The sequence below is a fragment of the Corvus cornix genome, chromosome Z (assembly GCF_000738735.6).
Source record: "Corvus cornix cornix isolate S_Up_H32 chromosome Z, ASM73873v5, whole genome shotgun sequence".
In the NCBI taxonomy this organism is placed as follows: domain Eukaryota; kingdom Metazoa; phylum Chordata; class Aves; order Passeriformes; family Corvidae; genus Corvus; species Corvus cornix.
This window is the reverse complement of record NC_046357.1, coordinates 2,333,746-2,355,656: the sequence shown is the minus strand read 5'-3', so window position 1 is coordinate 2,355,656 and position 21,911 is coordinate 2,333,746. Positions and strand designations below refer to the sequence as shown.

At 41.8% G+C, this 21,911-nt stretch overlaps 2 protein-coding genes across 10 annotated transcripts in view; one reads left to right on the top strand and one right to left on the bottom strand.

Moving 5' to 3' along the window:
* MAST4 (microtubule associated serine/threonine kinase family member 4) overlaps positions 1 to 12,177 on the top strand; it is a 286,598-nt gene extending 274,421 nt beyond the window's left edge. For all 9 annotated transcript variants that reach the window (XM_039566713.1, XM_039566712.1, XM_039566711.1 and 6 more), the window contains 5 exons: positions 220 to 449; positions 2,137 to 2,259; positions 4,040 to 4,176; positions 4,866 to 5,047; positions 5,893 to 12,177. In XM_039566713.1, the coding sequence (XP_039422647.1) occupies positions 220 to 449; positions 2,137 to 2,259; positions 4,040 to 4,176; positions 4,866 to 5,047; positions 5,893 to 9,770 (4,550 nt within the window). In that variant the 3' untranslated portion in view covers positions 9,771 to 12,177. The remainder of the gene's footprint in view (positions 1 to 219; positions 450 to 2,136; positions 2,260 to 4,039; positions 4,177 to 4,865; positions 5,048 to 5,892) is intronic.
* Positions 12,178 to 17,420: 5,243 nt separating this feature from the next.
* CD180 (CD180 molecule) lies at positions 17,421 to 21,854 on the bottom strand. Its single transcript, XM_039566934.1, is given in 7 exon segments — positions 17,421 to 17,645; positions 17,647 to 18,104; positions 18,107 to 18,705; positions 18,707 to 18,800; positions 18,803 to 18,834; positions 19,487 to 19,595; positions 21,380 to 21,854. Coding segments are annotated over 7 exon segments (1,992 nt in total).
* Positions 21,855 to 21,911: the final 57 nt, after the last annotated feature.

Here is a 21,911-nt window from a genome sequence, read left to right as displayed (position 1 = left end):
TTGCATTAAACAAAACAGTTTACACTCCAGGGAAAAGAATTAAGTTCTAATATCTGGTTGTTGAACTTCTTATTCACTAGTATGCACACCAGGGGAGGAGGAGGAGGAGAAGTTGTTTATACAAAGACAATGATATGTTTTAGAACCAAGATATCATCAAGCTAAACAAAATTTGTGTGTGCTCAGAATGTACTCTAATAGGCAGATTTTTTTTTCCAGATGTGTTTGGTGTCTCTCCTTTGGGAAGTCCTATGTCTCCTCATTCCCTATCATCTGACCTGTCATCATCCCGAGATTCATCTCCCAGTCGTGATTCATCAATTGCTGCTGCAAGTCCTCATCAGCCGATTGTAATTCACAGTTCAGGAAAAAAGTACGGCTTCACCATCCGAGCAATCAGGGTTTACGTGGGTGACAGCGATATCTACACTGTGCACCACATTGTTTGGGTAAGATAATACATGTTTTCTTGCTGATACATGGCCAAAGAGTACTGTAATGATGGATTTGCTTTTTTGTACCCGTGGTATCTCTCTGTTGACAGTTACTGTGTAAATTACAATGATATGCTAAGCAGTTTCAAGAGCAGTGTTGCCTGTAGGGACGACAACAAGCCATCTTTGGTAGAAGCATTACCTACATGTGATGTTGAACTTCTGCAACTTCACTTTGACTTTTGGCAAGTTTGTCAGTTTTGAAAAATAGTGTCTCGAGTTCAGAGTACTGTGGCTTAGAAAACCAAAGGGTTGGTGCAGACCTTCTTTGATTGGGGCCAGGATCTGCAAATCTAGGAGACTGTAAACAGAAGTTGTTGAAAAATAGGTGGAGTTTATTAAACTGTATCAATTAAGGGATTCATGAAAGTCAGCAGTATTTTACTAGACACAAGTAAGCTGATCTCAAGCACTGACTTTCTGTTGTGTAGAAATGTGCAGATCGTTTGGAATACCTTTGAAGTTTGTATGGCACAGGAAGAAGATTGACTGTCTTGAATAAATCATGTGTTTTTCATCCTCTCTGCGCTACACAGTGGGAGAGGGGCTAAAGGAAAAGACAGCAGCTTTTGCATTTCTTTGGTTGTCAGCCTCCTTAATTGTAAAATAATTATATACTTACATACATATATATGCATTTATTTCATCATTTATGTTGATAAAACTTACGATTTTATATATTTTATAAATTACACATACATAAATAGTGTGTGTATATAAATTATTTCAACTACCCTAAAAAATTATTACAAATTTATCAAAAGACTTTAAGTTTTGGACAATGCTTTAAATATGTATTGTAGATTCTGAAGTAGTAGTGCTAATGTAGTGTGTTACTCATTTTATATTCGTATTGTTTACTGTTTAGACCTATTAATCCATCAAGAACATTGAATCTGGAAAATTGGGTACATTTGGTGGGTAATGGAATAAATTTAAAAAAAAAAGATTTCTTGCCACTGGCGTTACAGCACACCAGTGAAAGGAAGGGAAAAAATGGTACCTTGCAGTAAAACCTTGGGGGTTTTTTCAAAGTATTGTAGGTTTGTTGTTTAGCTCTGTTAGCAATGTAGGCTTCAGTAGTGTCTGCATGACTTAAAAACCTCATTAAAAATATAATAAATTATTTAAATCACCTTCAAAATACTTTTCAGTTCAGTTTGTTTTGGTCCTTTGTCACTTTTGTGCTGCACCAACCCCTCTAATGGGAAGCCTGGTGAATTTGAGCCAAACGGAAGCAATCCTTAAGCATATGGTAGAGTTAATTTTTATTGTGATTAGAGTACTGCATGTGACCATTACCTTAATTACATTAGTGTTTCTCATTGTCAGATGCTAAAAATCTTCACTCAGTTCTGAAATTTTGCAGTGGGTCGTGAACCACTCCTTCTTATCATGCATGAAAACTCCCTGTTTTACTGAGCTATCTTACTACCAGTAGCAACCAGCGGTGTTTCAGTGAGCTTTGAAACCATTCCAGGCCCCACCTAAATATAAGGTTTGAGTAAGTAGAGGATGGTGAAAGAGCTGGACATATTTTGCTTCTTTCCTTCCTTTATGTAACTTACTATCTGTAAGTTTCTTCATTGCCAACTGATTTGGAGTTTATTTTGTGTATATTCTCTTCCTCTGTCTTTTTCAGAATGTGGAAGAAGGAGGTGCAGCTTACCAAGCAGGTTTAAAAGCTGGAGACCTGATTACTCATATCAATGGAGAGCCAGTGCATGGTCTTGTTCATACAGAAGTAATTGAATTGTTGTTAAAGGTAACTCTTGGACAGTTGGGATACAAAAGTGATTGCTGTTTTCACCAATGATGGTGGGGTTATGTTTGTTTCTTGAGATTAGTTACTAGATTTTATTGTTGTTAGAAGTACAAACTCTAAGCTGCTATTGCCACAGATACGGAGAAGGGCCAGTGACTTTCATCTATCCTGCTATGATTTTAGTTTCTCTGCCATAAACTGGTACTGATGCAGAGATAGCTGAAGTAGATTCGAGGCAGTGACACAAAGAGATGTCTCTGTGTCTCAAGAAAATTGACATTTTCCAGCACCTTCTCTAATGCCTACATCTTCATCAGATAATCCTGGCTTTTGACGATGATGATACTTCTCATTTTTCTTCATTAAAAGTGAAATCAGTGAGGAAAAGTAAAAAAGAATGTGAAATATTTCTTTGCCTACTGTACAGGAGCTTGCCTTTCATATTAGAGTCCAAAAGGTTTTTGTCTCATGTATAGCCAGGCATGTCTGACAGAACTTCTTTGATTAATGAAATTCTCATCCTGCAGCTGGACTTTTATGAATAATCTGTTACATATTTTGCTTGTGGAGTTTTCTGAAGTCTGTCCTATTAGAAAATTAATGTTTTTCCTTGAAAACAAACAAAAAACCCCCAACTTTTGTTTTCTCTGTCGCTCATCATATGTCATTTTTCATGTAATCTTTTTAATGTAGCTAATGTAGGTCAGAATTACTTTAGACAGCAGTATATTTACTTCCTGTATTATTAACAATTTATGGTGTTACGTGCAGAGCTCTGCTTGTCAGAGTGAGTAGTCAGTTATAAAAGAAGTCAAAAAAGAGCACTGGCAAGCAGTGAGGTAATTGGGAAATATAAAAAGCATTTCTTTCTTAAGCATATAAAAGCTTAAGAAAGACACAAAATATGCTTTTTCTTAAGTCTTTATTTTCTTTCTCTGAAATCAGGAGGAACTTCCAAGTTCTCCAAGTTTTCAAGAAACACGTAAGAGAAAATTCTGTGACTTAAGGCAGTCAGCTGTGCACTCCTTTTCTAGGTCAGAAAAAGACAAACATGACAACCCTGCTCACTACTTACAAGAGTGAACTCAAAACAAGATATTATTGTTTATCCAATAGCTTAATTTGTTGGGCTGTATCATAAATTAATTTGGGCTATTGCAGCTTCTTTGAAAGGAAGTTCACTGTAGTGGTATACAGTGCTGAGCAGGAGGTATTGATTTTTAAAACATAAAATCAGCAGGAAATACCTGTTTATTTTATTGAGTCATCTTTGTGCAATCAGTGCTAAAGAACTTACGTTAATTATACTTGTTAACCCTTTTGAACAAGTTAAAAAGATGTTTTGGGATTGGCAACAAAGATTCCATTTTTCTCCTCTGTTTCATCATTGTAACAGTTGATGTCCTGAGATGTGGATGGACCACTGTGCAGTTACAGCTGTTCTTTATGGGAAAATCAGGTGTTTCTGTAGATGCTTTTATCCTGAAATTTGCTGTTAATTCTTGGTGTCCTCCTGCCTAGCTACAATTACTGGAATTACTCCTTGTCCTGGAGCTTGAATGGAGGAAGTTAGGAAATAAGGCAGAGTTTGAGAACTTCCCAATCCTTATTTACTTACCATGCCTGGGAATGTCTGCATAGGGTTCCCTGCAGAAACACCTCTTATTTTGGAGTTCTTTCTCATTGTGTTTGCTTTAATGGTGTAGATTCAGTTTAAGGCAAAGTCGTCTTGTGTTACTTGCATTACGCACACTTAATGCATCTTCCTTCATTTTGGCAGAGTGGCAACAAAGTCTCAGTAATGACAACTCCTTTTGAAAACACTTCCATCAAGACAGGACCTGCCAGGCGAAACAGCTACAGGAGCCGAATGGTTAGGCGCAGTAAGAAGACCAAGAAGAAAGAGAGTTTAGAGAGGTAAATAATCCTTTGCTTTCATAGTCAAGGCATTTCCTTGTTTGTGTGTGTGTGTGTGTATACATAGCAATAAATTTAAAATAGGAAGTTAATACAGTTTTCTCCCATCTTCTGTATTTCTGCCTTCTTTTCTGGGATTCTGTGGCCTTCCAGACCTTGTTTTGCCTAAACTAAATCTGCTAAAATAACCTCTAAAAATAGTGAATAACTGAGGTTGCACCTTAATTTGGCTTAACTATATCTTTTTGCACTTGTTAATTAAACTTCTGACTGCTTATGCTTATGAGCACTTCTAATTTGATAAGTTCATGTAAATATGATATGATAAGTTATGATAAATATGATTTGATAAGTTCATTTGTAAATATGTTGCTAGTACTTTATAGATACTTCTTCAGTTTTGATGGGTTGCTAAATTAAGAAAATAAAGATTTATACTCATAAGGAGGTAATTGTTCTTCTGAAATACAGTGAGTAATTTTAGTGTGAATAAAATTAGCTACAGTGTCTATCACACCTGCTAACAAATCAGAATGTTTTCTAAACTTCGTGATGTGCAGTGTAGTTTGCTTTCATGAAAAGATTGATTTACTATTCTCATAATATCAACTTGCAAGAGTTTTGCCTGTGGTAGTAGTATCTTCTGTGCATTTTAACTTATGATTAATGCTGTGCTTTTCTCACACAAGGAGAAGATCTCTCTTTAAAAAGCTGGCAAAGCAACCCTCTCCTCTTCTTCATACAAGCAGAAGTTTTTCGTGCCTGAACCGATCACTTTCTTCAGGGGAGAGCTTGCCTGGGTCTCCAACCCACAGCTTGTCTCCTAGATCTCCTACCCCAAGCTACCGTTCCACTCCTGATTTTCCATCAGGTGAGTGTGAAGCAGTGAAGGGCAGAGGAAAAGGACTTGAAGGGTACTCTACTTTTTGTGAGCCCGCACAGATCTGATAACACTCTGCTAAGAACAGTCAGCTCTGACAAGCGTAATCACAGAACAGCTGTTTTCTGTCTGGAATAGGGAAACAGATTCCTGATGCAAAACAAAAAGTGTTTTTATGATACAGAAGCACCTAAAAAGCAGTTGTCTGTAAAGTTTGTCCGAGTGTTTAAATCTCAGTCCAGTGGCTGTAAGTTGAGTAATAAACAGTCCCAATTTGCAGCAAAAGAGAGAATTTTGCCTAGAAGAGGCCACATGATAAAAGAGTGAAACTGAGGTAAAAGTTGCTGCATAATGGAACTATCATGGCACTTATGAATGCAGGTTTACTGCTGAAAAGATTAGCCGAGTACTGAAATACACATCTTTCTGACTTCTAAAACCCTGCTCCTTTTTCCTCTTTTACTTCTGTCACAATTGTAGTGGGTACTAGACTTGACTGCTGTTGTACAATCCTGTGGCAAAGGTAAATTATCTGGAAAGCCTTGATCGTTGCTTTGAAGTGTCAGAAAGCATTAGTTATTCTATTTAAGTAGGAGCAAGAGAGAACTTAAAGGGGATGACGGAAGAGAGAGAATGGGAGAAACAGCAAATGTAATTGGAATGGTGCAGGTTTTGCAGCCTGTAACCTTTTGCACTTAAAACGTTCCATATTTTGAAACATTGTGGTGGGAGACAGCATAGGGCTTTTGTTCTGTTTCTCACTGAACATTTAGACAAATTGAAAAAGTCTTGCTAATCTCACGTTTGTTTGCTTGGGGTTTTTGTTCTTTTCGTAGGTACTAACTCTTCCCAAAGTAGCTCCCCTAGTTCAAGTGCTCCCAATTCTCCAGCTGGTTCAGGACACATAAGACCCAGCACTCTTCATGGCTTGGGTCCAAAGCTTGGTGGGCAAAGATACAGATCAGGAAGACGCAAATCTGCTGGCAGCATTCCCCTCTCTCCTCTAGCACGGACACCTTCTCCGACACCCCAGCCAACATCTCCTCAGCGGTCTCCATCACCATTGCTGGGACATTCAATTGGAAATACAAAAATAGCTCAGTCTTTTCCTAGCAAAATGCACTCACCTCCAACTATTGTAAGGCATATTGTCAGGCCAAAGAGTGCTGAGCCACCAAGATCTCCACTGTTAAAGAGAGTCCAGTCTGAAGAGAAACTTGCACCCTCTTATGGCAGTGATAAAAAACACCTATGTTCACGAAAACACAGTCTGGAAGTGACCCAGGAAGAAGTGAATAGAGAACTGTCTCAAAGAGAAGTAACTCTTCAGAGCTTGGAGGAGAATGTATGTGATGTGCCATCGCTCACACGAGTCAGGCCTGCAGAGCAGGGCTGCTTGAAAAGACCCATCTCCCGAAAATTAGGTAGACAAGAATCCATTGATGAGCTAGACAGAGAGAAGCTGAAGGTCAAGGTAGTTATGAAAAAGCAAGATTTTGCTGAAAAAGCGAATGCTGCTATACATGAACCTAGCAGTGAAACAGAAAATCCCAATACCTTAAGATTGGAAGAAAGAGACAAAAAAGCATTCCAGAAGGTTTTAGAAAGATCAAACCAGTTTGAAACGAAAATTGTTACTGTGGAGACCCAGTCAGCTGGTGGCATACTCAAAGACACCCTTCAAAAAAATGCAAACTTGAGATCAAATGATGGTGTTGCTTTAGATGTACAGATGTTGTGTCATGGCCCTCCCCCTAATGAACTCAGTCATATTTCTTATGATTTCAAAAGAGTTTCCCCTTCATGTACCCTGCAAGATGTGCTACCTCAGTCCTCTGACAGGATGCTAAATGGAAAGGGAGAAAACACAGATAAAATTGTACCAACAAAAGAATTTGTCAAATTTGAAAGATTAGATGGTAAACTTGCAAATATTGATTATCTCAGAAAGAAAATGTCTATTGACGAAAAAGATGACAGTGTCTGTCCAGTCCTAAAACCTAAGATGATGTCTAATGTTCACGAATGCCTTCAACTTAGTGCAGGCAGACCCGTAAACATACAGCAGGACTCCACTGCAGCTGCAGATAGTAGAGCATTTCTTGGCAATGCACATGCTGCTCAGATTAACTCAGTTTCTTTTGTTCCTCTCAAGACCCTGAGTGGCCGAACAGACATGAGTGTGGAAAAATCAGCCCTTATTTCCACTGAGTCTCCTGTCAGAAAAAGTCCATCAGAATATAAACTTGATGGGAGGTCTGTTTCCTGTCTGAAGCCTATAGAAGGCACACTAGACATTGCGTTACTTTCTGGGCCACAGGCTTCGAAGACTGAACTGCCTTTGTGTGTGCTGCCAGAAGCACAGAGCACCAGCAGTGATGGGGGATCTCCTAAACCCCCAGTGCCACAAGGGAGTGGTGGGAAGGTAGAAATGGTCTCTCAGAAAGAGCAGTTATTAAGCTACCCAAAATCTGGCAAAGTCAACATAGCAGACCCTCAGGTTCTACAAGTAGGCAAGAGTTCTCCAAATCCGCCACTCATCTCTGTGGCTGCAGAAGCAGTGACAGAGAGAAAGGTTTCTAGTCCAGCTACTAAAGGCAGTATTTCTGTTATTGAAGCTGTTCAGAAGAAAGATACTTCCCCTTCAAAACAAAAGGACAATTCAGTGGAGGCAAAGTCTTGTGTTACTCAAAGTCAGAGTGTTAAAACTACTCAAACATATTCCAAGCCTTCCGCTGGCCAAAGCACTCCTGAAAAAGTTGTAGGAAAAGAGAAACAAATACAAAAAGAGTTGCCTGTCAAACAGCCAGTAGCCCAGAAAGGTTGTGAGCCTATCCCTGCAAAGGTGGAAGTGATCCGGGAGTCATCTCTGAAGGTGTCTGTCTCAGACGTCCTGATAACAGCCTGCTCCAAGAGCAGTGAAAAAAATTGTGCTGATTTTGCCATTCCACCTCAGATGCAAGGAAAAATGCTGTCAGCTGGCCCCAAGGCACAATCTAAGGATGGTAGGGAATCACTGAAACAGCTAGGCAAAGATGACAGCGGTGTTTCTAAAAGTTTTGTGGAAAGGGACATAACCAAGCAGAAAGCTGAGTCTAAGAAAGTTGTCACAGAGGCAAAGAGTGAAGCTTTTCCATCCAAATGGCCCGTGCAACCCCCAAGAGATTGTGATCATAAAACTGAGAAGTCTGCACCGGTTTCCTCTGTGCAGAAGGACAGTGCTAAAGATACGGGAAAGAAAGATCAGAAATCACTAACTGATACAAAACTTCAAACTACTGAGAGAGAGCAGGCCAGCCAAGTTCCTCGGCAGCAGCTTAGTGCTTCAGACTCCCCTGCTGTGAAAGACACAGTAAGCAGACACAGCACTGCAGAAGTTCATGTGGGGGTTCAAGAACATGTGAAGCCTGCTGCCACCTGTGTGGAAAGCATCAGTAATAGACCCAGGCCAGCCTCTGATACAAGTTCTTCCAAGGCTAAGTCCGTGGATAAACAGACATTGTCACAAAAACCATGTACTCCAACCATAAAAGAAAAAGAAACTGTTACTCATTTGTCTACCAGCTCCCGAAAGGACGGAAAGCATGCCAGTAAAAGTGTCCTAGATTACTTTTCTCCTGTTCCAGGCTCTTCAAGAAGAACAAACAATGAACATGTGCAGGCTGAAAGGCCTGTGAATTTGGATCATGGCTCAGTCACCACCCTCCAAATGAGCAGCACAGCCCCTGACACTAAACCCAAATCCTCTGCTGTGGGCCCACTACCAGCAGGCCCACAGAGTTCTAAGCAAATGCAGAGGCAAGATGCAGTGGGCTTGGGGGAATCTACTGATCAAAAGCAACTTCGCTTCAGTGAAAAACAAACCACTGCTCCAAAGTTTTCCACTGTGAAAGACTGTCTCTTGCTTAACAAAGAGGCAGACAGAAGTCCTAGTAATGAGATGATCTCTGCAGACAAAAGACCTGAAGGAAAAATATGCACTGACGCACTTTATGTTCAGCTTGACAGTGGGAAAGTGGAGCCTACCCTTTGTCTCACAAACTGTGATGTCAGAGGGAAGGGAGCAGAAAAACCGACCGCAAGTAGCAAAACATGTCAAGATATAAAAGGGAAAGGACAAGTTAATCAGAAACAGCCAGAGGATGCAAACAAGCAGACTGCAATAAAACATCTGCCAACTGCCAGTGGGCAAAGTTCTTGTCGTGTGGCTGCAACACCAGGAAAGCCACTGACTTGTTCATCCACTTTCTCTGAATGTAGACAGGAGGTATCTGTTTTATCTTCAGCCAAAAGTGATGCATCTTCAGCAAAGGTTAAACCAGGCTCATCAGAGCTTCCTGCAACTTGCAAGGAACTAAATAAGAGAAGCACCTCTTCCACAGGGAGCAGTAAGGCAGAAATGACTAAGAGTGTTTCACTGATGGCCTTGCACAGTGCCACTATTGTAGCAGAAGCCCACCACCCTGCTTCAAACCTTGGGGGGAAGCCTGGAAATCAAGAAAAGCCTCTTTTCGTTAACACTGTGGATGTAAAGGGAAAAGACGCTGTTCTGACTCAGCAGTCTGCTTCAAGAAAACAGAATGTAGGTAAAGATGTATCTAGGTCAGCAGCCACACCTGACCGCCCTAACGCACTTTCAGATGACAAAGACTCAGCTCGGCAGCGTCGAGGAAAGGAAGTTTCACGGAGCAGTGCTCACAAAAAAATGTGTTAACTCTAAGACCTGGCAAGTGTGAATTCAACACTAGCTGAAACAATTTCAAAATGTTGTACTGCCTTTAAACCAGCACTGTGTCGTGTCTTTGTGCGGCAAAGCTTTCATGTCACTGAAGAAACAATACAAGGGGATATGTAAAGAGAGGACTTTTTTTCAAAATGCCTTTCCAATTGTAACCGGTAAAACTGTTACCATATAGTATTTGTACAAAAATACCTTTACAGCCAAGAGCTGTTGAAAATATTTCTTCTGTAAATACTTAGCAATGTGTTTGGGGTTTGAATGTAGCATATATACTTTGCTGCTGGTTGCGTTGTTTACTCTTTCCCTTTTTAAGATAGTTGCTTTGCCACGTATTTGCCATACTCGAATATGAAACCAAATTATTAAAATTCAGACCTGGCATGGACATGCACAAGCACTGGTCTGACTGGAAAAAAAAAAACAGGCCACATTTTTACTTACTAAAAATCCTAGGTAGAGGCTAAAAAATACTAGTACAGAATAATATGATGACCTATTGTGAGTTTTTACATGTCTTTTTAATAATCTGATTTTGATAGTACTGTACTTGGCTGACTGCTTCACCAGATCTAACACAAGACATAACTGCATCTCCCTACTGCGCGAAGTCTGATTAGAATAGATGTCCTTAAGGCTATGGGAAAACCACTTAATTATCAGGGCATACCAGCAAGAGCCGTGTTCTCTGGTGAAATGATGGTTCTTGTCCTGTCTCTTGGGAGTGTATTCTGTGACTTTAACCTCAGACAAGGCTGAAATTCTGAAGCACATGCCATGTGCTTAGTTTTTGCTGCAATCCTCTGGAGTTCCTTGAGCTTTTTTAAATTCGGGCCCTTACAGCGTGAGGCACAAGTATAAGCACATGACTTGTAGTACTAGTATGTTCATCCCTCTTCTTAATACATTTAGAGAATACATATTACGGCATATCGGTCTATTTAACTAGTGTCATACAGCTGGTAGCTCTTTTCTACTTTATGACAAATAAGGTAAAAAGGAAAAAAACACTTCAGTATCGTATCTTCAAAAAAGTTTAGGCTATCTGACTCATTTTAATACCTAGCTGGGGCCTTATGTTGTAGACTTAACTTGCTGTTTTTAGCAGGTAATCCTGGGTTTCATATTCATTTTGAAATGCATTGAGTAGCTCCATACATTTCATAACATAATCTTTTTATTTGTATGCAAAAAAAAGTTCAATACTGTAATTACAAAAGAAGCATTTTTTAACAAAGGAACTTGTTGGAGCTATTTGGTGCTAGAATGTTACTGTCTTTTTACTTTTGCTAAGCCTTATTTAAATTTTATATACTGTGGAACATGTAGACTTTGATCATTTTTGTGTGGTGTATTTAGCTTGTTTTGAGGGATGAAAGGTAAAATTTGAAACATGTACAGAAGCACTACGAAATACCCTTGCAGGCGCATGGGTTTTAATAATTGGGGATCAATAGAATGGTCGTTCTGCTTATTTCTGTTTTCTGTAACCACAGTAGAGCTAGGCCCCTACCTTTTTCACCAATGCTTATGGTTTGTTTTTCTGTCTCAAAAGCTAGAAAATTTTTCATAAAAGCACAGTGTAATCTTGACTTGGAGACTTGTGTGACAACAGACAGTGTGCAGAATTAATTTCCCTCTGCTGAAAACTTTATTACACTGATTGAGTTGAATTACAGCAAACCTGTAAGGAAAAGCCAATATCACAAACAACTCCTGATTTTTCATGTGGCACTAGTACATTCATACTGCCTTTGATGCATTCAGAAAGGAGCTAGTAAGCAGTGGATAATAATTTTTGAGAAGTTTTAAAAATAAAATGGTCTCGACATTTACAGTTCATCTGTGCTTTGGCAGTTAATACAAATGAATGCTAATGCACTTCAAAATAACATTTCTGTCTGGGAGATACTTCCTAGTTTACAGTCTCTGCATTTTTTCGACTATCCTCTGTTTCCTTTAAAACACATCTAGCTTTTGTTTACAGTATACCTTTATGAATATTTTGTATTATCCCTTCTGACAAATAAGTTCTTTGCATTTTGGAAGTGTAACAGTGCATAAGCTTGTGTTTATGTAGTACCTGTTTGTTGGTGTTTACCTTATCAGTGAGCTGTTAGAGATCCTCCTGCCTGTGTTCTTCTTGGTCAGTCTTAATGTGATTGTAGATCTGATGTGTTCTTTTGTAGACTTCCTGCAGTAGATTTCTCAGCTTACAAAAAAAAATTTAAAAAAAAATTGTTAGGGTCTGTGCAATAAAGTGTTTGCAGTCTTATTTTCTCTGAGAAACTCCTTATGGATGTCATAATTGTTATATATTGAACATGATTATTTATACTTATGCAGTTGCATAACATTGAAATAAAAATTAGCATGAAACTGTTGTGTTAGCATTTTTTCTTGGACTGCTTTCAGTGCTGTAATGTAAGGCACATCTCTGCTGTACTCAGAGGTTGGCAGTTTTGGGGTTTTTTGGGGCTAGCTCAGTGCACCCCTTAAGGCATGTGCTGGTGGAGGGTTTTGCATGAGGAAATGCTATTTGGTCTGGGGACAGAGAAGGTGTGCATGGCTGAGCATCTCATCTCAGGCTATGCCTGGAACCTCTGCTCTGTATTGGATAGATGGGTGTGGTGTGGTGGTGGATGACACAGCCTGACTGCTGCTTCTATGGGCAATAGCCTGTAATGTGACATTTAAATACTTTCTACAAAACATGTATCATCATGCATTACTACAGGAGCAGGATATATTGAAGTACACACCTCTTTACTGTTCCCCTGCTTGTAACTGCAGAGCTGCCCAGCAGGTGGGAATTCGTGTTCACCTTTTATTATTGCATTGTTTTCTCTGCATTTTTCCTCTGTACAGAACTAAGTGCAGCAGTGTTATAGCATCACTTTTGCTGCTTTTCTCTCTGTGTGAAAAATACAGGAGAGGGGAAGCTGCAGTTCACCCCCAAATTTTCCAATTTGCTGCAGCCCACCAGAAGGCAGATAGTCTTGCAAATCTGGTGTGCTGATGAGGGGTGATGTGTTGAGGAGAGAAGAGCAGGATCCAGCAGCTGAGGCAAAGGAAATTACAAGAGTTGAGGGTTGACTGAGTCTCATGCCTCTTCTGCTGTGCTGTCCCTGGCTGTGGACAGCACAGTCATCTCTGCCAGGGGAGGCATAGAAACCTGCATGCCCGGAGTGAGCCTCCAGAGTGTTGTGGGCCAGAGGAAGGGGGTGGTATGTGGAGTTTGTGTTTAGGAGGAAGTTGGGAGAGATGGGTTATCACTGTTGTATCTGGCATCGTCTGTCACCTTCATTTTGCTTCTTACCTGAGATGGGAATGCTTCTGTGGTATGAAGGGGACTGTGAGCTCACTTCTTCAGCACTGAACTCTCAGTTTGCTAAACCCCCATAGGCTCCTTATTGTAGTCTTACATAGCATGCAAGACTTTGTAGGGACATCCAGCTTGATTTGGATCAGAGCTCAGCAGGCAGATCAGAAGGAAAAGATCACAGGACAGGAGGATACTGGAGGGTGTATGGATGCATGTCCCACTGCATGCTTTAGGTTAGCAACAGTTTTTCTTTCCACTGACTGTATCTGTAGTATAGTAGCTGACTAGAACTGACTAGATCAATCTCCCAGATATCTGCCAAGGATGTATTTGAATGAACTGAGTTTAGGAATCATAGAATGGTTTGGGCTGGAAGGGACCTGAAGTTCCAACCACCATGGGTAGGAAGCAATGCTAGAGGTTATAGTTCAAGAGGCAAAAAGTTGTGAGCATCAGGAGGAGCTGAGATGACTGCAGAGTAAGAAGACAGTAATGGCGTAGTTGTGTTTTAGTAGACATCAAGCCCTAAAAAATGCAGGTGTGAAGGGGAAGAGGATGTCCAAGGGATTTGGTAGGGAAAGATGTCTTCTAGTAGGGGAGAAGAATTACCATTGGTTTTGTCTGATCAGGGAGGTATAGTATAGATTGTTTGTGAGGGACCTCGCCTGCTGTTTATCCAGGTGCAGACAAGACCAGTGAATGAAAGTTCTTAAAAGATGTTTCACTGACATCAGGGTGCGTTTTTTGAAGTCAAGATACATAGAAATTGGCCCGTTTAACCATCTTGTTCAGGGTAAAATCCTCCTCCGAAAATTGACTTGGATCTTGCTGAGAGACGTTGCTTAAGCAGTTAAGGAAAGAAGAACTTGGCTCTGAGTTTTTGTTTGTCCTGGTGAAATAAAGCTAAGTGCTTACCGATCTGTGAAATAATGAAGATACGCTCAAGTTCCTTCTCTCTGTAAACACTGCTAAATTCTGTGTTGTGGTGTTGAGTTTTACTGGGACTTCAGGAATGCATAGTCCAGGAGCTAGGGTGGTGTGAGCTAAATCTTGTTAGGCATCATTCACCTCAGGCAATTCCCTTGTTCTCTCTGTGTGCTGGCTTCATAGCCATATTTGAAAAAATGAGAGCTAAAAGGCCTGACTGGAAGCTGAAAGAGTGTATCATATTAGAGCTTGACTAGGTACACAATTCTGTAAGAAAAAACCTGTTGCCTCTTTCCATGTATATCTTTACTAAGTAATCCCAGCAGACTAAATCTTTGCACTTAACAAAATCATAATACATAATCTGGACATTTTAGTGTATTATATCCAGAGATTAATTTCCTTCAGAATAGTCAGTCCCTGTATTTAGGGTTTGTGTATCCTGAAACATACAGCGTATGCTGTTCAGCATGATTTGCAGTGTCTTATGAATGGCATTTTTGCAGGCAAATAGAGCAGAGATGACACTGTAAAGAAAATCAAAAGAGTAAAATTAGAACACTTGCAGGTATGGTCACCTAGAACAAGTTGTGTGGGGGGAAAGGGATGGATTGCAAGAAAGCTTTAATACTTGGTGTGCAAAACACATTTCACCTTCTCAAACATCTTTGAGTTTTCACCAAGTGAAGTTTACACCTGAGTCTACACCGTGACACAGGATAGCATTTCAGAAACTGGTGGTGGTGAAATCCTGTGGTATTCTCTCCAAATAAAAGGGCATTTCAGAATATCTTTCAGCCTAACATGCAGTTTTCCCTCCAGTCACTACTATAGTGGATCTGTTACTGTGATACTTGCAGCAGGTTTTTTTGGTGTCTGTGGAGTGTGTTATGGTCCCTTTTGATGTCAGTATTTGTGTAACACCTTCCTGAACCCACAATTTCAAGAGTGAAACGATGGAAGAAGCAAGTCTTTCTTAGGTGGTACACACACTGGCAATCATCCTGGATTGTTAAGATATTGGAGGTTGCTCATTTAACCAATTGGATTTGCAGAGTGAGAGGAAAATGCACCTTGAACTTTGGGCTGAGTTCAGGAATGTCCCTGCCTTGCTCCCAAGGACAAGTCAGGGTGTGCTCAGCTTGGGCAGCGTGGTTTGCTTGGGGACAGTTCTCTCCTGTAGCCGAGCCCTTGCAGAAGGGCAGGCAGCCCATGCAGCTTCAGTGTTGAGCAGCTGGAGCACAGTGCCTGCCGATGGCATCGGGAGGAGCCTTCAGCAGCCACAGGAACAGGGAACATGGACCAGCAATACAGAGAGGCAACACTGTAGGGTGCAAGATCTGGGAGTGTTTGTGGGCAGCTGGAGGAGGAACGTCAAACATCTCTCCCTGCTTGCCCTTAGGCAGCACATGGCTACAAAGGCAGGAGGAGGAGAAGCTGGGGGGTAGGGCAGTGACGTATATGATGTAAAGGCAGATGAAAGCTGCAAAAATACACATTGCATGAGTCTGGTCTGCTAACAGATGGTAAAAGGGGCTTTCCAAATGAGAGGTATTTCTTACTGGAGAGGATAAACCGGGTTCTTGTCAGAAATGAGCAAAAAGTTTCTGATCCAGCGGGAATCTTGGAATCTTTGAAAGTTTAGCTAGTCAGCATGTTAGAGAGGAAAATGTTGAGGAAATGCTTTGGACAGGAGCTGAAGCTGAATGTGGAGTCCTGTGTGGGAAGGGTTGAGAGTTGGCCTTCCACATCTCGGAGAGCAACCACAGCTCCAGCCTAACATGGCAGGGAGTGGTACTGGGCAAGCTTCCCCGTGGTGCATGCTCCAGGAGACAGGAGGGTCATACCACCAGGAGAGTTGTGTCTATCCATCAGGGTAAGCCTGTTATTAAAGCGCTAAATAAACATAAGTGACTTTATGGTGATCCAAGGCAGATGAGTAGGCCTGACAAGCTCCCACTAGATCCTTGGTCAAATGCCCATACTCTGCCTTGCTCTGGGTTTATTCACATGTGATGGCAGAGAAGACAATTCGGTGTTACATAAATAATAAGTCTTTATTCCTGCCTACCGTTGCATATCCAATTGAAGCAGGGATCATCATCTCTGATTTTACTCCAGGGATGCACACCAGAAGCAGCGTGAAGTAGCTGTTGACACCAGGAGCTCCTGTGGGATGAGGTTGTCCACAGTGCTGCCCCCTTTGCAGCCTCTGGTTTTCTCACCTGGGCTGTGGCTGAAAGGAACAGGCACTCCAGGCTGAAAAAGGAATGGCTCATATCTGTCAGCATTGAGGGGTTTTGCCCTGTGCAAGCAAGCAGAGTATTGGACCCACAGATTCTTGACCAAATCTACAATTTTATAGTAAAAGATGATACTGTCTTTACTTGCTGTGGAATCTAGAAAATAGCACAGGAGCAGGGCCTGCCCCAGGCTGAAAGATGGGTAGACAGAATTTCAGTGGTCAGAAGTTCTCTAAGGATCAAAAGTATTTAAAAGAAGTATTTTTTAAAAATCACAGAGGTGATACATGCTGTTTCTTATGTGACTGTAAATGTGTCTGTTCTTCACAGGTAGTTTTTTTCTCTTTAGCAAAGTGGGGTACACTACTGCCAGCTCTTAAAAAACATTGCTTTACAAGGGTATTTGATAGAGGGTGGAATTTGGTTGGGGGTTTTTGTTGGTTTTTTTTTTGTTTGGTTGAGTTTTGGTTGGGTTGTTTGGTTGGTTTATTGTTTCCTTTTTGGAAGTGGTGGTGGTTAGGTTTTCTTTTTTAAAGAGAAGGAAGTCTGTATTTTGGCTGTTGGATTTTCCCTTTACGAGTGCATTAGCCATAGTACTAGTATAACAGGGCTACCATTGAGTTAAATTGGGATATCTCCGTAAGTTATTTAAATATTTTCAAGATTCGGGTCATAGTTTTTTTTTCAACTCTTAATTTTTTCATTATTTTTCTAGAAGTTGTAATTGAGAGGTAGAGAGAATATTACAAAAGTTAAGAAAATACTTGTCACAAATAAAAACAGTGAGATATCTTTCAACTTAATACAGTTGCTGTAGGTATTTTCTGTGTCCCCATCCTGGACTTACAGTCATTGGTAATTTTGCTTGAAATAGTGAGCACCCCGAATGAAGGTGGCACTACAGGATAAACCAGCCAGGACAACGGCAGTGATTCCTGATGTGTTCATCCCACAGGAGAGTGAGAAGGTGGCCAGCTGAACCCAGTTAGTAATTTGGGTTCAGAGCACCTTGTTCCTTCAGGGTCTTTTTATCCAGATTTTGCTTGTACCAGGTGATTAAACCAATATTAGAGCAGGTGCAGTCCAGAAGGCTGTAGCATCAATTGATTATACACTGGCCATCTGGGGGCACTAGCTGGTCACCTGGTATGACATGGATCTGCCCATGTTATGGGCACAACTGAGATAGATGCTCATGAGATTTGAAAATGCATCTCTGCTGAATGCAGTAAATTTGTTGTAACTTGGATCAACGTGCTGTAGCTTCCTGAGGTTGTGAAATACTTGGTTACCTATTGCTGTCTGTTCACAGGATGACAATATTAGCACCTCTAAATTGGATAGGGAACCATTTGTCCTTTGGCATGATTCCCAACTCAAAGTTATTTTGACTAAGGTCCAAGAACATGAGGTTTTTCAAATCTTGAAAGAGATGCTGAATGCTAGTATTAATGTGGGAGGACGAAAGATTCAGCACTTGCAAGAGATGCAGATTTTGGAAAGGGTTCTGTGATGTGTTGATACAGAGGGGAGTGAAGGGTAAGTTCAGCAGCTCTAGGCTAGCACTGTCCCAAATGAGCACGTCCTGGAGATGGAGGTGTGTGTTGTGGCTCAGATTCAGGTAACAAAGTCTGCTCAAAGCTCTCAGTGCTTTGCTACAGCAGTCAGAGCTTTCAATGTGACTCTGACTTAAATCAAGATGTTGGAGCTTTGCCAGTTTCTCCAAACAGCCAGAGCCCAGCTGCAGAACCTGTGGGTTACCCTTGATGTGGAGGCGGGTGAGGGATGGGAAGGCAGCAGAGCTGGTGTTGCTGTCTCAAAGCAGTTTGCATTGAGAATCATCTCTAGTGAGCTCATGCCACTGATGCCAGGGGCCAGTGCATGGATGTGGGTTTGGGTTAGGTCCAGCTTTCGGAGCCTGGTTAAGCACTGAAATGTGTCAGCATTTAGATTTCTAAAGTGCTGTAACTGCAGATAGAGATCCTTGACAGAGATGCTACAGAGGCCTTGTAAAACATCTGGGCTTATGTAGGGCTCCTTTTCCACGCCGTAAAATGTTCCCAGCCAAAGTGTCATGGCTGTGGAGTTCTGTATCCCCTCCAGGACCCCAGGGATGTCAGCATAGCTCACCAAGTCCAAACTGTAGAAATGGGATTGAAAGGCTCCAGGTTCAGTGTATGTAATGTCATTGCCTTTAAGGATGAGAGTTACATTGCTGGTCTCCTGCAGAGCTTGGGCATCTTCTGCTGTGATTGCTCGTATGTTGTTCATTTGAAAATTGAGGCATTTGAGGTTTTGAGTGGGAAAGTTGCAGGGAAGCTGCAGTAAAGAGATGTGGTTGCCCAAGATGAGGATATCTAAGCTGTCAAGATTTATCACTGGAATGAAGGATGTACTTGTTATTCCTGTCTGTGTTGAGATGCTCCAGCAAACGTGGGCCAGCAAATGCTGTGTCAGACAGAAATATGAGCAAGTTTACCATCAGCATGACTCTTTTCTGCTTCTGTGCAGAAAGGCACCATCATACACCCAGCTGATCTGACACCTTGAGAAAACAATAGAAAGCAGCATCTGTGGCCAGTCTCACAAACTCTCCTAGTAATGTGATTACTCAAACTGCACCTCATATCTGTAAAAACCCATGATGTGTTGCCTTCACCAAGACAGAAGTGTCTGTCTTTTCCAGTGATGCTTGCCTGGTACTTTTAAGTTCACATTTAATTACAGGGTATTCCTGAGAAGAAAAACCTGTCCTGAAATGATGGGTGTGAGGAGGCATTTGTGGGAGTCAGGAGACATGAGGTATTTAATGTCTAACTTAACAGGAAAATCTCTTTTCCTATAAAAAAAAGCTGGTCATTTCCAAGGGCCAAACATGTCTTTCTTCAGTTTTTAGGGAACAATACTGAAAAACTAATAACTGCCGTAGTGACTTTGCTGTCACTGGAAAATGCATATTTCACCCACTGTACTGTAAATGATTGTCCTTAGAAGGAAGTCCTCAATATTGCCCAAGTGGATCAATCTCTGCTTAGCAAAAAAATTCACCAGCTGTCTGAAGGTGCTGGTAGTGGTTTCCCTGTGAAGCCAGGAAGATGCTGCAGTGGTGTGCTCCAGAAGTCTCTGTCTCTGACAGGGGCAGGGGGGTTTCACCCCTGTGAATGTGATGAGCAGAAGTGAGGATGCTCCTTCCATACCTCGTTAAGTCCAAGTAGAGAAGAGAATTCAGATCAGAGAAGGTTGAATTCTGGAGGGAGGGGAGCACATTGAAGCTGAAATCAAAGATTTCTGTTGTGGCAAGTAGTCACAGGAATCTTAGTCCTAAACCGTCCCAGCTGTAGCTTTTATTTTCTGTAATCTGTGGGAAATACACAGTGAAGCTGAAAGAGTTATGTACTGTGAATATACATAGGAAAACATGGCACTTGGAAAATCCCCCCCCAAACTAACACAACCCACAAAATAACCCAAAGAGAATTTTGAATTATTTAAAATGCAGCAGCCAGAACCCTAGACAGCCTCAGCACAGGCTTGCACTGCATAGCTCTGGGGTTTTGGGGAGTGTGTTTTTAAAACGAATGCCTTGAATCTCTCTTGTATTAATTTGAAGTGTCTCATCTGCAGTACTTTCTTGTCAAACTTAGCACATGTGAGGATTGTTTACTCTTCTGGATGAATTATCAATCCTTAAAAAAGGATCCCCACAAGGTAGTTTTAAATTGTGAATGTCATGAGTCTTGTCACAAAACTTAATCTAAGAGAAGTCTTAAGTAAACCTTACAGAGGGGAAGTAAAAAAGAGCAGGTCTGGAAAATGTTTCTAGGAGGAATGTGGCCAAATTAATTGGATATGAACTTCAGTTACACACTGAAGTCAAGAGACAGCAGGAATGTTCAGCTCAGACTAGACAAAGATCATGCGTGATACACTAAGTCTTTAAAAGGCTTTTCAGTTTTAAGTGAAAATAAATCCATCTATTACATAGGGAAGTCAACTTTGTGGATACCAGGGAAATTTGTTGAGTTTAGCGGGGGAGGGGGTCCCGAGTGCAGGGGAGCCGGCCAGAGTCACAATACGAACACCGATACGATTTGAGCATCGTGCTCCACTTTATTGTTTACTTACACCAACTTATATCTACTTTACAAAGATTCACACCCTATTCCCACAAGACAGCCTCTAATCCGTGGGGGAGCTGACCAGTGTATAACTTTGCCAAGGATGTTCAAGGCTGCCTGCTGCCAGGTGTCTTTCAAGCCTGTCTGCAGCCTGAGGCCCCTTCAGGGGTTCTTCCCTAGCAGCCCTGGGTTGCCCAGACTGTCCTGGGGTATCATATGCCCCTGTTCTACAAGGAATCCCTCTACACATCCCCCGTTTTCTTTTTGGGCAACCCAGTCCTGGCCGATGATCTTTCGCAGCCCCCACTTTAATGCAAGAAAAAATGCACCCATATACTATTAAGCCTAATATAACTACAAATAGCAATTGGCAGCCTTCTACTACCAAGGTACACAGCCATCCAGTGATACCCAGACTCTTAAGCCAATCTCCCATAGGGTCGTCTATCTGCCGAAGGTTGTGCAGGCCCCTCTGGAGGTCAGAGAGGTGCTTGTGGATTGAGACAGAGTGGTCAGAAAGATTCATACAGCACATACCCTGGAACTCTTCACAGCCGTGGCCATGGGCTAGTAGTAGAAAATCAATGGCTGCCCTATTTTGTAATACTGCATGCCTAACACTAGTAACATCTGCGCTTAGCTCGTCAAGCATCTGCGAAGTTATGTTTAGCTCATCCCTCGCCCAGCAACCAAGTTTGTGTAATGTTGCGTGAGCCCTGGCTGCTGAAGCACCAGATAAGAACATAGATGCTAGCCAAACTGTACTATGACTCCAAAAGACGGACTCTTCAGTCCTCTCACATTTGAGTTCATGGACTGAGCACTGCACCCTGGTTTCAGTGCGGTGGGTGATATTTAAGAGTTGATGCAGGTTTGGGTGGAACAGGGTGAGTTTCCCTAAGTAGCACGGTCCCCCATGTGGGCTGGCTGGAACCCCTTTCCATGCGTGGTCCCCGCATATTAAGAACGTACCACTGGGGAGGCGTTTCGGGGCTTGACCCGTGAGGTTGATTCGGTAGTAAATTGCTTCGGACTCGTAGTTTCTCAGAAACCAGTCTGCAAGAGGGTCAGCAGTGGCCCAAAGGCACCTATTAACATTTAATTGACTGGTAGTGGGAGGCTCGAATGTCATGCAACCATCCCCAGTTTGGTTTGTGGAACCCATTAGATCTAACTCTTCTGGTGTCCCCATGGCGACATTGATGCTTTTCAAGACTGCAGCTTGCCTACAGGCACGCTGCTGCGCAGGCTTGAGTCCGATCAGCCCTGAACAATTGCCACTGTTTGTGGCGTTCCCTATCAGGGAGCTGTTGTCTGGCATGCCTCGGAAGTCTTGCGGGTTAAAATAGTGGACCCCAATCAAGCAGGTGCGAAATGGGTGCCCAGGCGTGGCCAGGCTCAGACACATGGAGTCTTGCCCCGTTAATTCAGCTAGGGTGACCCACATGTTTTGTCTCTTTTGGATTGCTGTCAACATTACGTGGGACCCTGTTAGGATGCTTAC